General features: G+C 42.5%; 1 protein-coding gene across 1 annotated transcript in view; it reads right to left on the bottom strand.

Annotated features, from left to right (window-relative positions):
* Nucleotides 1–10,200, bottom strand: part of LOC115205218 (uncharacterized protein C16orf52 homolog B) — a 34,440-nt gene extending 24,240 nt beyond the window's left edge. The window contains exon 1 of the mRNA XM_029770975.1: nt 9,147–10,200. Within this exon, the coding sequence (XP_029626835.1) occupies nt 9,147–9,252 (106 nt within the window). The 5' untranslated portion in view covers nt 9,253–10,200. The remainder of the gene's footprint in view (nt 1–9,146) is intronic.
* Nucleotides 10,201–13,031: the final 2,831 nt, after the last annotated feature.

Consider the following 13,031-nt stretch of genomic DNA (forward strand, 5'->3'; position numbering starts at 1 on the left):
AGAGACAGAGCGGGAGAGATAAAAGAGATAAATCATTTTCTCCCTTCGCAGCTGTAACACACATACACACACTCAAACACAGAATTTATACACGCCATGACGGCCTTGCTGGCTGTTCTCTTTTCTGAAATTGTCACGACTATCACCTTGTGGTCTTCTTCTATGGTGGACTTTGTTCTGGTCTTCTTCTATAGTGGACTTTGTTCTGGTCTTCTTCTATAGTGGACTTTGTTCTCTCTCATAGCTCATGTCAAAGCTTCTCCTCCAATGTGTTTTCAGGGTGATGTTGTAGCCCTCGGCTATAGGCATGGATTTGTGGAACGGCGGTGTTAATCCAATGTCTTTATGCCTCTTAGAATCTCTGAGCAGCGTGAAAATACAGAGAATCTGAAAAAATTTAAAATCTGTTGTCTTATCAATATGTGGTGTTCGGATCACCAAAAGTAGCACTCAAATCTTGCCATGAAAAGAGGACTTGGGCAGGAGTATAGAGTAAACTGTTTCACTTAAGTGTCACTAATATCCCTTTCACATAGGATTGTAGGAATGTGGTAATTTTTTTGCAATGTTTACATGACCCCCTTTCAAACAGGCCCATTTTTACCACATTCTTGTCGGCATAAGCCTTTTACATGTATATATCCCTAGCGCATGCCGGCACAGGTGACGAGTGAGAGTAGGGGTGTGCAGATGTGTTTGGGTGTCTATTTTAATAAAATAGCTGTCATCTAACAAAAAAATGTTTTATTGCACATGAGAGTTTGTAGGTGCCTGTACAGGGCCTTCAGAAAGTATTCATACCCCTTGACTTATTCTACATTGTTGTGTTACAGCCTGAATTCAAAATAGTTTTAAAAAATCTCACACCCGTCTACACACAATACCAAAGTGAAAACATGTTTTTAGACATTTCTGCAAATTTATTGAAAATGAAATACAAAAATATCTAATTTAGGTAAGTATTCACACCCCTGAGTAAATACAGGATCGAATCAACTTTGGCAGCGATTACAGCTGTGAGTCTTTCTGGGTAAGTCTATAAGACCTTTGCACACTTGGATTGTACAATATTTGCACATTCTTTTTAAAATTCATCAAGCTCTGTCAAGTTGGTTGTTGATCATTGCTAGACAGCCATTTTCAAGTCTTGCCATAGATTTAAGCCGATTTAAGTCAAAACTGTAAACTAGGCCACTCAGGAACATTAAATGGCAGCTTGGTAAGCAACTTGTGTATATTTGGCCATGTGTTTTAAGTTACTGTCCTACTGAAAGATATATTTGTCTCCCAGTGTCTGTTGGAAAGCAGACAACCAGGTTTTACTCTAGGATTTTGCCTGTGCTTAGCTCTATTCCATTTCTTTTTATCCCCATAAAATCCCTAGTTTTTGACGACGACAAGCATACCCATAACATGATGCAGCCACCACCATGCTTGAAAATATGAAGAGTGGTACTCAGTGACGTGTTGTGTTAGATTTGCCCCAAACATAACACTTTGTATTCAGAACATAAAGTTAATTTCTTTGCCACATTTTTGGCAGTTTTACTTTAGTGCCTTATTACAAACAGGATGCATATTTTGGAATATTTGTATTCTGTACAGGCTTCCTTCTTTTCAATCTGTCATTTAGGTCAGTATTGTGGAGTAACTACAATGTTGTTGATCCATCCTCAGTTTTCTCCTATCACAGCCAAAAAAAAAACTATAACGGTTTTAAAGTCACCATTGGCCTCATGGTAAATTCCCTGAGGTTTCCTTCCTGTCCGGCAACAGAGTTAGGAAAGACGAGTGTATCTTTGTAGTGACTGGGTGTATTGATACACCATCCAAAGTGTTTTTAATAACTTCAACATGCTCAAAGGGATATTCAATGTCTGTTTTTTTACCTATCTACCAATCAGTGCCCTTCTTTGCAAGGCACTGGAAAACCTCACTGGTCTTTATGGTTGAATCTGTGTTTAAAATTCACTGTTCGACTGAGAGGATCTTACAGATAATTGTACATGTGGGGTACAGAGATTAGGTAATTTAAAAATCCTGTTAAGCACTGTTATTGCACACAGAGTGATTCCATGCAACTTGTGACTTAAGCAAATGTTTTACTCCTGAACTTATTTAGGCTTGCCATAACAAAGGGGTTGAATACTTATTGACTCAAGGCATTTCAGCTTTTCATTTTTAATTAAATTGTCCATTTCTAAAGACAGAATTCCACTTTGACATTATGGAGTATTGTGTGTAGGCCACTGACACAAAATCTAAATTTAATACATTTGAAATTCCGGCTGTAACACAACAAAATGTAGAAAAAGTCAACGGGTGTGAATACTTTCTGAAGGCCCTGTATGTGCTTTAGAAAACATTAGAGTCTGCTCTTTCCGATCATGTAAAGAAATAAAACATTTGACCTGGATGAACCTCTGCACCCTTTATCTTTTTTTCCTACCCTGGCTCCGCTTTGTTAGGCTGTTACATTTAGAGTATCTTCATCATGATACCGATAGAAAAATAATAGCAATCTATATTTTCTAAACAGATATTCAGATAATGCCCCCATGCTTGTTTCAAAGCAGCGCGATGGTGCTGTCCACAATCCAAACGGTGATGAAATTATCATGAAGTTGACCACGCTTTTTGTCTTGGATAGAAATGTATAGAAGACACAATATGCTTCCTGCATGAAATGACAGTCCTACGTATGTCTGACAGCTGGAAGGTGAAGCGAGGATCTCATCATCAAGTCTAGATGTAGGATAGCATGGTGAGAGATGGCATATCGCATTTGCTAATCAGTCAAGAAAACAAAAAACACTAAATAATGAACCGTGACCCTTTTTAATCTCACTGTCTCTCTCTGTGTGTGCGTCTATTTTCATTCAGATGGTGACAGAGACACTCTGAAGACAACAGGATCTACAGGAGGGCAGAGGGCTGCGGGCAGATTCACAGTTGTCTCCGTGACACTGACACTGCCAGTAATAATGGACTTTGTGTAGGAGCCCAGGCAGGAAATGAAGTTAGCTGTGATTGCCTGGGAACGTCACACAGAGGTGAGGACTGGGTATTTTCAGCTGGAGAGGCAACATTTCTCCTCATTTTGTGCCAGTGGTTGTCGTGGTCCCCAAACGTCTCTGTGTTGCTCTGGGCCAGGAGTTGTTCCTAGTCAGGCCACGTAGTCAGGATTGGTGACTTACTTACTTCCAGGCTTTTCAATTGGTCTTGTTCAACTACAAATCAATAATGTTATCTCCATTGGAATTATCTTTAGCCATGACCAAAGACAGGTGTACAGTAACCCATTCAGGAAACACAGCTGTGTCATTGTGTTGAGTGAGGAGACTCAACCCTTCTTCTGTATATTATACGCTCAAGGTATCTGACTCAAGGTTCCAATTACAAGGGTGCCTAGGGCTGCCGAGCTCTCCTGTAGGAAATCAACACACGTTAATAAGGGCACCACCCTAAGAGTTAATGAGTAGCTCAAAATCAAAATCCTGGTTCCATTAATGCTAACCCAGATAACTGATGTAGGTACAGCTAACTTAATTAGGAGGTTACAAAAATCTGACCTATGATCAGTGTCTGTGGGCAACATCTTCATGCATTCCTACTAATTGGCCTGGGAAGCATTTCTGTTTCTCTACACTTTGACCTTAGAGAGACACCATGATGAGGTCCTCCGCCACTGATCCCAAATCAGGTTTGCCTTTTGTTTTTATATAGTAATGGTTCAGGATTAAGGCTGGGGTAGGGTCATCTGATCCTAGATCTGAGCATAGGGGCAAATTCCACTAGGATTGTGTCTGGGTGACATTTCACCCCGATCCATAATCCCCGCGATGAGGAATGTGTGTGGGTAACACACAAAGGATGCATTTCAATAGCCTAAAGTGACCAACTCTGCTGGTCTCCTCTACTCCATCTTTACTGAGTGCACTGGCTAGGTCAGGGTTTCCCAAACTAGGGGTTGCGACCCCATGTTGGGTCGCCTGCTTGGAAATGGGGTCGCGAGAGAAAATGTGCGCTTGCTTCATAGAACCAGGGTTATGTCATTAACCTAGATGCGGTTTTAATAAACAGAGTGGTTTGTAGGGCCCTATGATTTCCGCGATGCTGAAAACGCAGACAGAATCGCGGAATTTGGTAATAAAAATGGAATCAACTGTAAAACATGGAAGATTGCAGAATTTTCCATAATTTGGCTGAAATTGAAAATGATTTCATAATTGTAAAATTACAATAATTCAGTTTTCGAGGGGGGGGGGGGGGTCTGTCGTGCGTGGGACCCTTACGTCACCTCACAACTTGGCTGTCACTTTGAGAAACATGTCGAGGAGGCCGTCTGAGATGGCCAAGTCATCAAAAACACGAAAAAATGTGGCCCTAACCCCTAAATTCAGAGCAGAGCAATACCCAGAGGACTATTATGAGTCAGGCGATAAGCTGTTCTGCAAATTATGTCAGCATACTATTGATTGGACCCGTAAAAATACATGTGATGACCACTTAAAGTGTAAAGCCCATGTGTAGAACAAGGAAAAGCACCGTGTTAGCCAGAGCCTGCCTCTTCAAACAACCACTACTAGTGGAAGCTAATCAGCACATTCAAGATGAGAATTTATTCAGGACTTTGTGGCTGTGTGCGCGCCGAGTCGAACATCCCATTAGAAAAGCTAAGAAAGCTATGGCCGTTTCTAGTGTGAAGCACTGCAAACAGGAAGGAGCCTCTGCCAAACTCACCTGCCTCGTGTGTTCGACCAACATATGACTGCCGTTCTACAGAAGATCCGTGGGAAGAAGTTTGTGATGGTTGTTGACGAGACAACAGATGCAAGGGATTGCAGCGTTCTAAACATCGTCATTGGGGAGTTAACTTAACAGCCTATTAATAAAGCGTTGCAATAGCATACATTTACATTCTGCAATGTGAATTGTACTTTCTGGTGGATGTCATTTTCATGGACAGATGCAACTACTCAACGTTTTCCCCAGCTGTACTAGCCTCCCTCCACAGCAACGATCTGAACCTGAACGATGCCTGGGCAGTGGTCACAGATAATGCCTCCTACTGCCTGAAGACATACAAGGAGGTTCTGAAAGGAGTGATGCCCAACAGTGTCCATGTAACCTGTCTCTGCCATGTCATCAATCTGGAGGGTGAAACCTGGCAGCACTACAAATACTTCTCTGAAGTTGCATCACTTGGGACATGGATGAGATCTGTCTTCTTCAAGAAGCCTGCCAGAAATAGAAGACGGGTCAGCTTCGTCATTATGAAGGAGTTTGTGCAGGCCAAGGTTCCTCCTGGAGCAGTGAGATCCAGATGGAAAAGCTCATTTGAGGCAGTGAAGTACCATGCAGAGCATGTTCATCTGTACAGAGATTTTGTTGGCAGAAAAGTCATCATCCCTGGCAGTCACAAACATCCTCAGCCAGCTGGAAACAGAGGAGAAGGTTGCTGCATTGTTGCCTAGATTCTTGCATAATTTCTTTTCATTTATAATGAAACACTTAGTAGAACTCTGTATTGAAGCACTTGCCATGATAAAAAATAGTGCAATGTTGTGTTGCAACATTACAAATGTATTGTTTCCCTGTACTATGCCCAAAAGCCATTAGAACCGAGTGGACAAGACCAGGCACTAAATCAGACTGTGGGGAAAGAACATCATCAATGATGATGTTCTTTTCTACACAGAAGATCATCCAACATTATTGCCTGATGAACTTCTGAACTTCCCAATACCTTTGATGCATTTCAGTCACTTCATACTGTCATAGTCCAAATTAAAAAAGTAAACAATGGCAGTTGATTACATAACTTTGTTTTTTACATCGTGGGGTCGCAATAATTATTATTTTTATATGAAAATGGGGTCACGGGCCAAAGACTTTTGGGAACCTCTGGGCAAGGTTAAAGCCATATGGATAGACAGCCATCCAGGAATTCACCTGTTCGGTACAGGTGGAGGATAGGAAGCCACTTTAGACTATTGAGATACACCCACTGTATTTTTTTATTTTATTTAACCTTTATTTAACTAGGCAAGTCAGTTGACTGCCTACCCCGGCCAAACCCAGACGACGCTGGGCCAATTGGGCGCCTCCCTATGGGACTCCCGATCACGCCTGGATGTGATGCAGCCTGGATTTGAACCAGGGTGACACCTCTTGTACTGAGATGCAGTTCCTTAGACTGCTGCGCCACTTGGGAGCCCACTGTAGCCTTGCCAGCATCAGTAGAAGATGAAGAGAGAGATTCCACCCTGTCAAACATTTACGTCTTCCATGGTAGAATCATATCTGTTCATCACTTAGTAATTAACATGCCTTCTCTGAAGAGTAATCAAGTGACAAACAATTACACAGATTGTTTGTCACCGAGTGGCGCAGCGGTCTAAGGCACTGCATCTCAGTGCTGGAGGCGTCACTACAGACCCTGGTTTGATTCCAGGCTGTATCACAACCGGACGTGATTGGGAGTCCCATAGGGCAGCGCACAATTGGCCCAACATTGTCTGGGTTTGTCCAGGGTATTCCGTCATTGTAAATAATAATTTGTTCTTAACTGACTTGCCTAGTTAAATAAAGGATAGCAGATGATTTAATGCTTTGCTAAATGCCATGTCTGCATCTTTGTGCTACGCTAAGAGAAACTGAAACTGACAGATGAAGATTAAAGCAATATTCACATTGGTCACACAATGTCTTACAACCAATAATACATTCAGTCTCATAAATTACATTCAGATGACTTAATCAAAAGCAGAGGCTGAAGACTGATGATAGAGCTCTTTGCTTGTTTCTGTTTTTTTATGTTCAAATCTTTCTACTATAGCAATGTTGTTTGGGGGCAAATAGCGCATAGCCTATTTGTTACTTGTACAGGCATTACAGAAGTGAGGCTGTGTTAGGCCAATTATGCCAGTATAAATTGAGAACATAAGAAGAAAAAAGATTACAAAACAAACTGCATTTGTATGTTTGCTTTCCCTTCATCCCAAAATAAATCAGCCCAACAAATAACATGATCACTTCCATTAATGTGCTTGCTGGGAGTGTAAGATCTACAATTACCTCCCAAATTGTGGTGAGCAATTAGACTAACCACTATGTATACAAACCCATCACAATCAAACCATGATGACAGAGGGACATTTTTGTGATGCGTCACAAAGGCCAACCCTGTACAAAATACTTGTTCTGCGATCCATTAAAAGGCTGCCAATGTGCTGGCAATTTTCTTCTCTATATTGAGTTACTTCTATAATGAATTGGACTGATAACACCTAACACCCGCAGCCTGTCACAAAACCAGGAGGGTATGATGAGAAGCACAGGACACCAAAACAGGCTTTGTGCCTGTAAATCCCTGGGTGAGAAAAGCTAAGCCTGGTGCTAGCCTTCAGAGACGGGATGTTAAGAACGGTCTTTCCATCTCATAAACAGAGCCCAACAAAAGACCCACCATCATCATCAAAGAAACAACAGGGGAAACTGGGGAGAGGAAGTGAGAACAGTGGGAGACATGAGAGGATGGTCGTTTGCACCGCTCTACTAAAACCAGCAGCCAAACCAAAACAAGCCCTTTTGGCCAATTGCAGCCTGAGTTGCGCCTTGGAAAGTCTAATAAATTGTCCAGAACTAAAACATTATATAATTGGAATCGGTTATGACATTGTTTTCCCTATATTCATTTAGCAGTGGTGGCCCACCACTGTTAATTATTGCCACCACTGCAAAAAATGTTGTTGTTTATAATCAATATCGGCTGAGACTCGCTTTTAATAGTCGTTGGCTCAATGACTGGAAGTCTATGGGAACAGCTTGCATGTCATTGCCCTAACGCTACCCTTGCCACCACTGCTGAACAAAAATCCAAGGGGAAACACTAAGATGTGTGGTTTGCAATGCATGCAACCCTACACTCACCAGCACTTTGCTGTGGTAGGCTAATTGCAGGTGTGACCGTTATCAACAAAGCAGGAGTGAGGCAGATGGCACAGTCTACCAGGAATAGGTTACTGAGGCCATTGCTGAGTAGGCATACTGAAGCAACTCAGCATGCTTTCTAATTACATGTAATTACAATGTTATTTACTGTCGAACATGAGTTAGCTACTCTTCAATTCCAGTAAGGGTGTCAATATTGTCAAGTCGTTTTTGAAGACAAAACATGAATGTTATTGTCATAGAAGGCTTATATGAGTTGATGTGTGAGAGTGTGTGTGGACACTGTCCAATTGAAAGATAAAGACAGTAAACATACATCAAAATCAGTGTTTTGAAAACAGCCATCCCTTTTCTTCTTAGAAAATAGGGCAATGAAAACAAATTGCTTCTGCTGCAGCAGCTGACAGGCTACATTGGTTTCACATTGGTGCATGAACCCTTCCTGACCCAGTTCCTACTATAAGCCGTCATCATCGTGGGTGGGGACAAAGAAGAGCATCAGCCTATTAATGGTATGTGGATATGTTTTGAGGCTTGTCAACAGAAAAAGACCAACTGGCATTCGGGAGGCCAGCAGGAAGCCTATATTCAAGACTTGTAACAGTTGATCAAGTCTGTCGATTGACCCATAGGATTGATCTGAAAGTGACGTGGCCAATTGCTCTGATGACAGATCTATCTACTAAATAAACAACCGCTGCCAAGAAATTACTGGTTAGTGCTTCTTGGTCTTGCAAATATGAAATCATTACAACACTACCACTACGTAATACATGGGAACGAGTGTAGTAGAGAATATAACATATATCAAATCATTTCTGTGTCCCCAATATATCAGCAAAAACATTATATAGGCCTAAAATAATATCTAAATGTGATAAATAAATTATATGTTTATTATGCGTGACTATTTTGGATTAGTATCCCAGTGTTTGAATTCACAGAGGAACATAGAACAAACGACAGTTGCAGAGGGGACAAGATACCCCTGCTGATATGTAAACATTGCTAGCGGGTGGATCTTTGTTCTGTGGATGATGAACGCAGCAGCAGGGAAAAGCTTCAATGAATGCATAACGTATAGCCCTACAATCTGCAAAGGGGAATCATTCCATCAGTGATGCTGTAACATTAAAAGGAAAATGCAGTGGTCAATGTCAAAGATAAGAGTTCAATAATTCACCAATTACCTGCAGATTCGCCTGTGTTGATCCAGTCGGGGTTTGCAATGCTTGCGATCGCAAAGATATCCGCTGCCAGAAACAGACATCCTGATATAATTGTTAATTTATCCATATTTGCAGTCAAATCTGTGCGCTTTAAATGAGCAGATATGAAAGACGTGGCTTAGAGTTCCAGGTAAGACCAAGGAGTTTAAACCTCAGAGATACCGTTTTTAGATATATGTTTACGTTAGATAGTTATCAGTCCACCTCACCCCCTTCAAATGAGATTCAACTGGTTTGGAGGTTCAGCCTGTCATTATTCCTTTGGACATGGCAGCAACAGCAAATCAACAAACCTTCATTCAGCTTACATATGGCTACAAACGGAGAAAAAAAATCACATCTCAAACGACCATCTTTTCGCCCCGAATCTTCCTCCGATAAAGCAAAAGGAGGTCGCGCAGCGTCAGGGCCCAGGTCTCCAGTCGCTGGTGTTCTCGCTTGGATCTGCACCGTAGCAGCAGCAGCATTTGGTTATTGAGACTAGCAGGATAGCTAGCCACCTAGCTAGCTATTTCCCACAATCGAACTCCGTGTGCCGAACAACAACCCAGAGATGGTGCTTGACGGCCGAACCCCCATTTGAAGAAGTACTTTAAACCATTTTACGAACAAAACTCCGTCAGACAGAGGTACTAAATAATCTAATAATGCTGTGCCTTCAGTATGTCCTTGTTTTCTGAGAAACTCTAAGGCTAGCTAGCCGTCAGGAAAACGAGAACCCATCCTCCCTCTTGCTTATTCATGCCCCCTTCTTCTCCGCTGCTGGAATAGCATCTGTAGTGTAAATAGTCCGCTAGCTAGCAAGCTCTGGTGCCGACATAGCGAAGTAGGAACCAAGGCAGCTCGAGCAGGGTCGGCGGCTTTCGCATAATCTTTATATGGAAATACAATATTATTAAAGCTGCTAGGAAAGATGGTGATTATGCTTTCCCTGATTAGCCCACTAGCTTGGCCCCATATCAACCGAACACCGTCCCTCACGCAGTGCGTTCCACAGACACAACAGCCCACTCTCTCTCGCTCTCACACACACACACACACACACACACACACACACACACACACACACACACACACACACACACTGGGGGCATTCGCTATCGCGAGATCGTTGGCCTGAGAGACGTTTCAGACAGATGGGACCATGCATAGGGGGTAGATGAGACCACTCATTTAGAAGGACATGGCATTCATCAAACCGTTTATTATTCTCATCAGAGGAAGAAGTAACGCCTTCCCTTTTAACACCCAAAGGCTCCTTATCCCATGTTTGAATAAGTGTCAATTCTACCAGATAAAAGTGGTCCCCAAGATGGAAGTGATGGGGGGGAAAAACTACAATCTGAAATGTTTGTATGATTACCTTTTTGTGACACATTTTTTGCCAACAAAAGCATTTGTAGATGCCTTAGTTTATTCTCACTGACACATGATGTAGTTAAGGTCAAAGCAAATCCTCTGATCTATCAAGGGAGTGTGCCAGATAGCAGTACTTTGCTGGTCAGCGCTTTCCACTATTTCCATTAGAGCAGCAAAGCAATCAGCAGAAAGTAACCACCCACCCACTCAACACAGCAGTCTCAGCAATGTGAGTCTTCACACTGGGCAGACGTCAGTTTAACGTCTAGTTTTGATGCACATTTGGTTGAGTTGTTAACTAACGTGAATTCATTGTGAAATCAACCAAAAATGTCACCCTGTCATTGAATTTAGGTTAAAAGTAGGGTGAAAAATACAAAATACCTTTAAGTTGATGACTTTTTGCAAATCCAATCAGTTTTCCACAACATCATTACATTTCTTGGTTAAAATAATGTGGAAACAACTTTGATTTAACCAGTTTTTACCCAATGTGTTTCTGCTTTGGAGAGAATATATAGATCACCCAGTTCTCATAACCTCAGCAAAAAAAGAAACGTCCTCTCACTATCAACTGCGTTTATTTTCAGCAAACTTAACATGTGTAAATATTTGTATGAACATAAGATTCAACAACTGAGACATAAACTGAACACAAGTTCCACAGACATGTGACTAACAGAAATGGAATGTGTCCCTGAACAAAGGAGGGGTCAAAATCAAAAGTAACAGTCAGTATCTGGTAGACCACCAGCTGCATTAAGTCCTGCAGTGCATCTCCTCCTCATGGACTGCACCAGATTTGCCAGTTCTTGCTGTGAGATGTTACCCCACTCTTCCACCAAGGCACCTGCAAGTTCCCGGACATTTCTGGGGGGAATGGCCCTAGCCCTCACCCTCCGATCCAACAGGCCCCAGACATGCTCAAAGGGATTGAGATCCGGGCTCTTCGCTGGCCATGGCAGAACACTGACATTCCTGTCTTGCAGGAAATCACGCACAGAACGAGCAGTATGGCTGGTGGCATTGTCATGCTGGGGGGTCATGTCAGGATGAGCCTGCAGGAAGGGTACCACATGAGGGAGGAGGATGTCTTCCCTGTAACACACAGCGTTGAGATTGCCTGCAATGACAACAAGCTCAGTCCGATGATGGTGTGACACACCGCCCCAGACCATGACGGACCCTCCACCTCCAAATCGATCCCGCTCCAGAGTACAGGCCTCGGTGTAATGCTCATTCCTTTGATGATAAACGCGAATCCGACCATCACCCCTGGTGAGACAAAACCGTGACTCGTCAGTGAAGAGCACTTTTTGCCAGTCCTGTCTGGTCCAGCGACGGTGGGTTTGTGCCCATAGGCGACGTTGTTGCTGGTGATGTCTGGTGAGGACCTGCCTTACAACAGGCCTACAAGCCCCCAGTCCGGCCTCTCTCAGCCTATTGCAGACAGTCTGAGCACTGATGGAGGGATTGTGCGTTCCTGGTGTAACTCGGGCAGTTGTTGTTGCCATCCTGTACCTGTCCCACAGGTGTGATGTTTGGATGTACCGATCCTATGCAGGTGTTGTTACACGTGGTCTGCCACTGCGAGGACAATTAGCTGTCCGTCCTGTCTCCCTGTAGCGCTGTCTTAGGCGTCTCACAGTACAGACATAGCCATTTATTGCCCTGGCCACATCTGCAGTCCTCATGCCTCCTTGCAGCATGCCTAAGCCACGTTCACGCAGATAAGCAGGGACCCTGGGCATCTTTCTTTTGGTGTTTTTCAGAGTCAGTAAAAAGGCCTCTTTAGTGTCCTAAATTGTTATAACTGTGACCTTAATTGCCTACCGTCTGTAAGCTGTTAGTGTCTTAACGACCGTTCCACGGGTGCATGGTCCTTAATTGTTTATGGTTCATTGAACAAGCATGGGAAATAGTGTTTAAACCCTTTACAATGAAGATCTGTGAAGTTATTTTGATTTTTCTGAATTATCTTTGAAAGACAGGGTCCTGAAAAAGGGACGTTTCCTTTTTTGCTGAGTTTATATTGCTTGCCTGTATGATCTAAGCTTTTACAGAACACGACCCTAAATTGACACTAGAATATGCAGGAGACCCAACTTGGAAAAATGATATCCTGTGTGTTCATATTCACTCAATTGTAGGTCCCACTGGCTGACCAGGCAGAATGACATGAACACACATTCTAATAGTGGAAGTGGTCCATAGTTGACAGTGTGTTATATGTTAAAATGTGTTTGTATTATGAATTGTATTAATGTTTAAGGACTCTTGGAAGGTTAGTCCAAATAAGGACTAAAAGAGATCCTAATAAAATAAAATCTATTTGAAGAGAAAAAAAGTTCTTAATATGTTTAATAACATTAGATTTTCACAGCGGACCCCACACTATAGCCTTCATGGCACAGGAGGTATATTAGTGCATTTCCCTGTTACCACACAGTCAGTCAATCACTGATTCAAGCACCACCTCCAATGGGC

The sequence above is a fragment of the Salmo trutta genome, chromosome 1, assembly GCF_901001165.1.
Source record: "Salmo trutta chromosome 1, fSalTru1.1, whole genome shotgun sequence".
NCBI lineage: Eukaryota > Metazoa > Chordata > Actinopteri > Salmoniformes > Salmonidae > Salmo > Salmo trutta.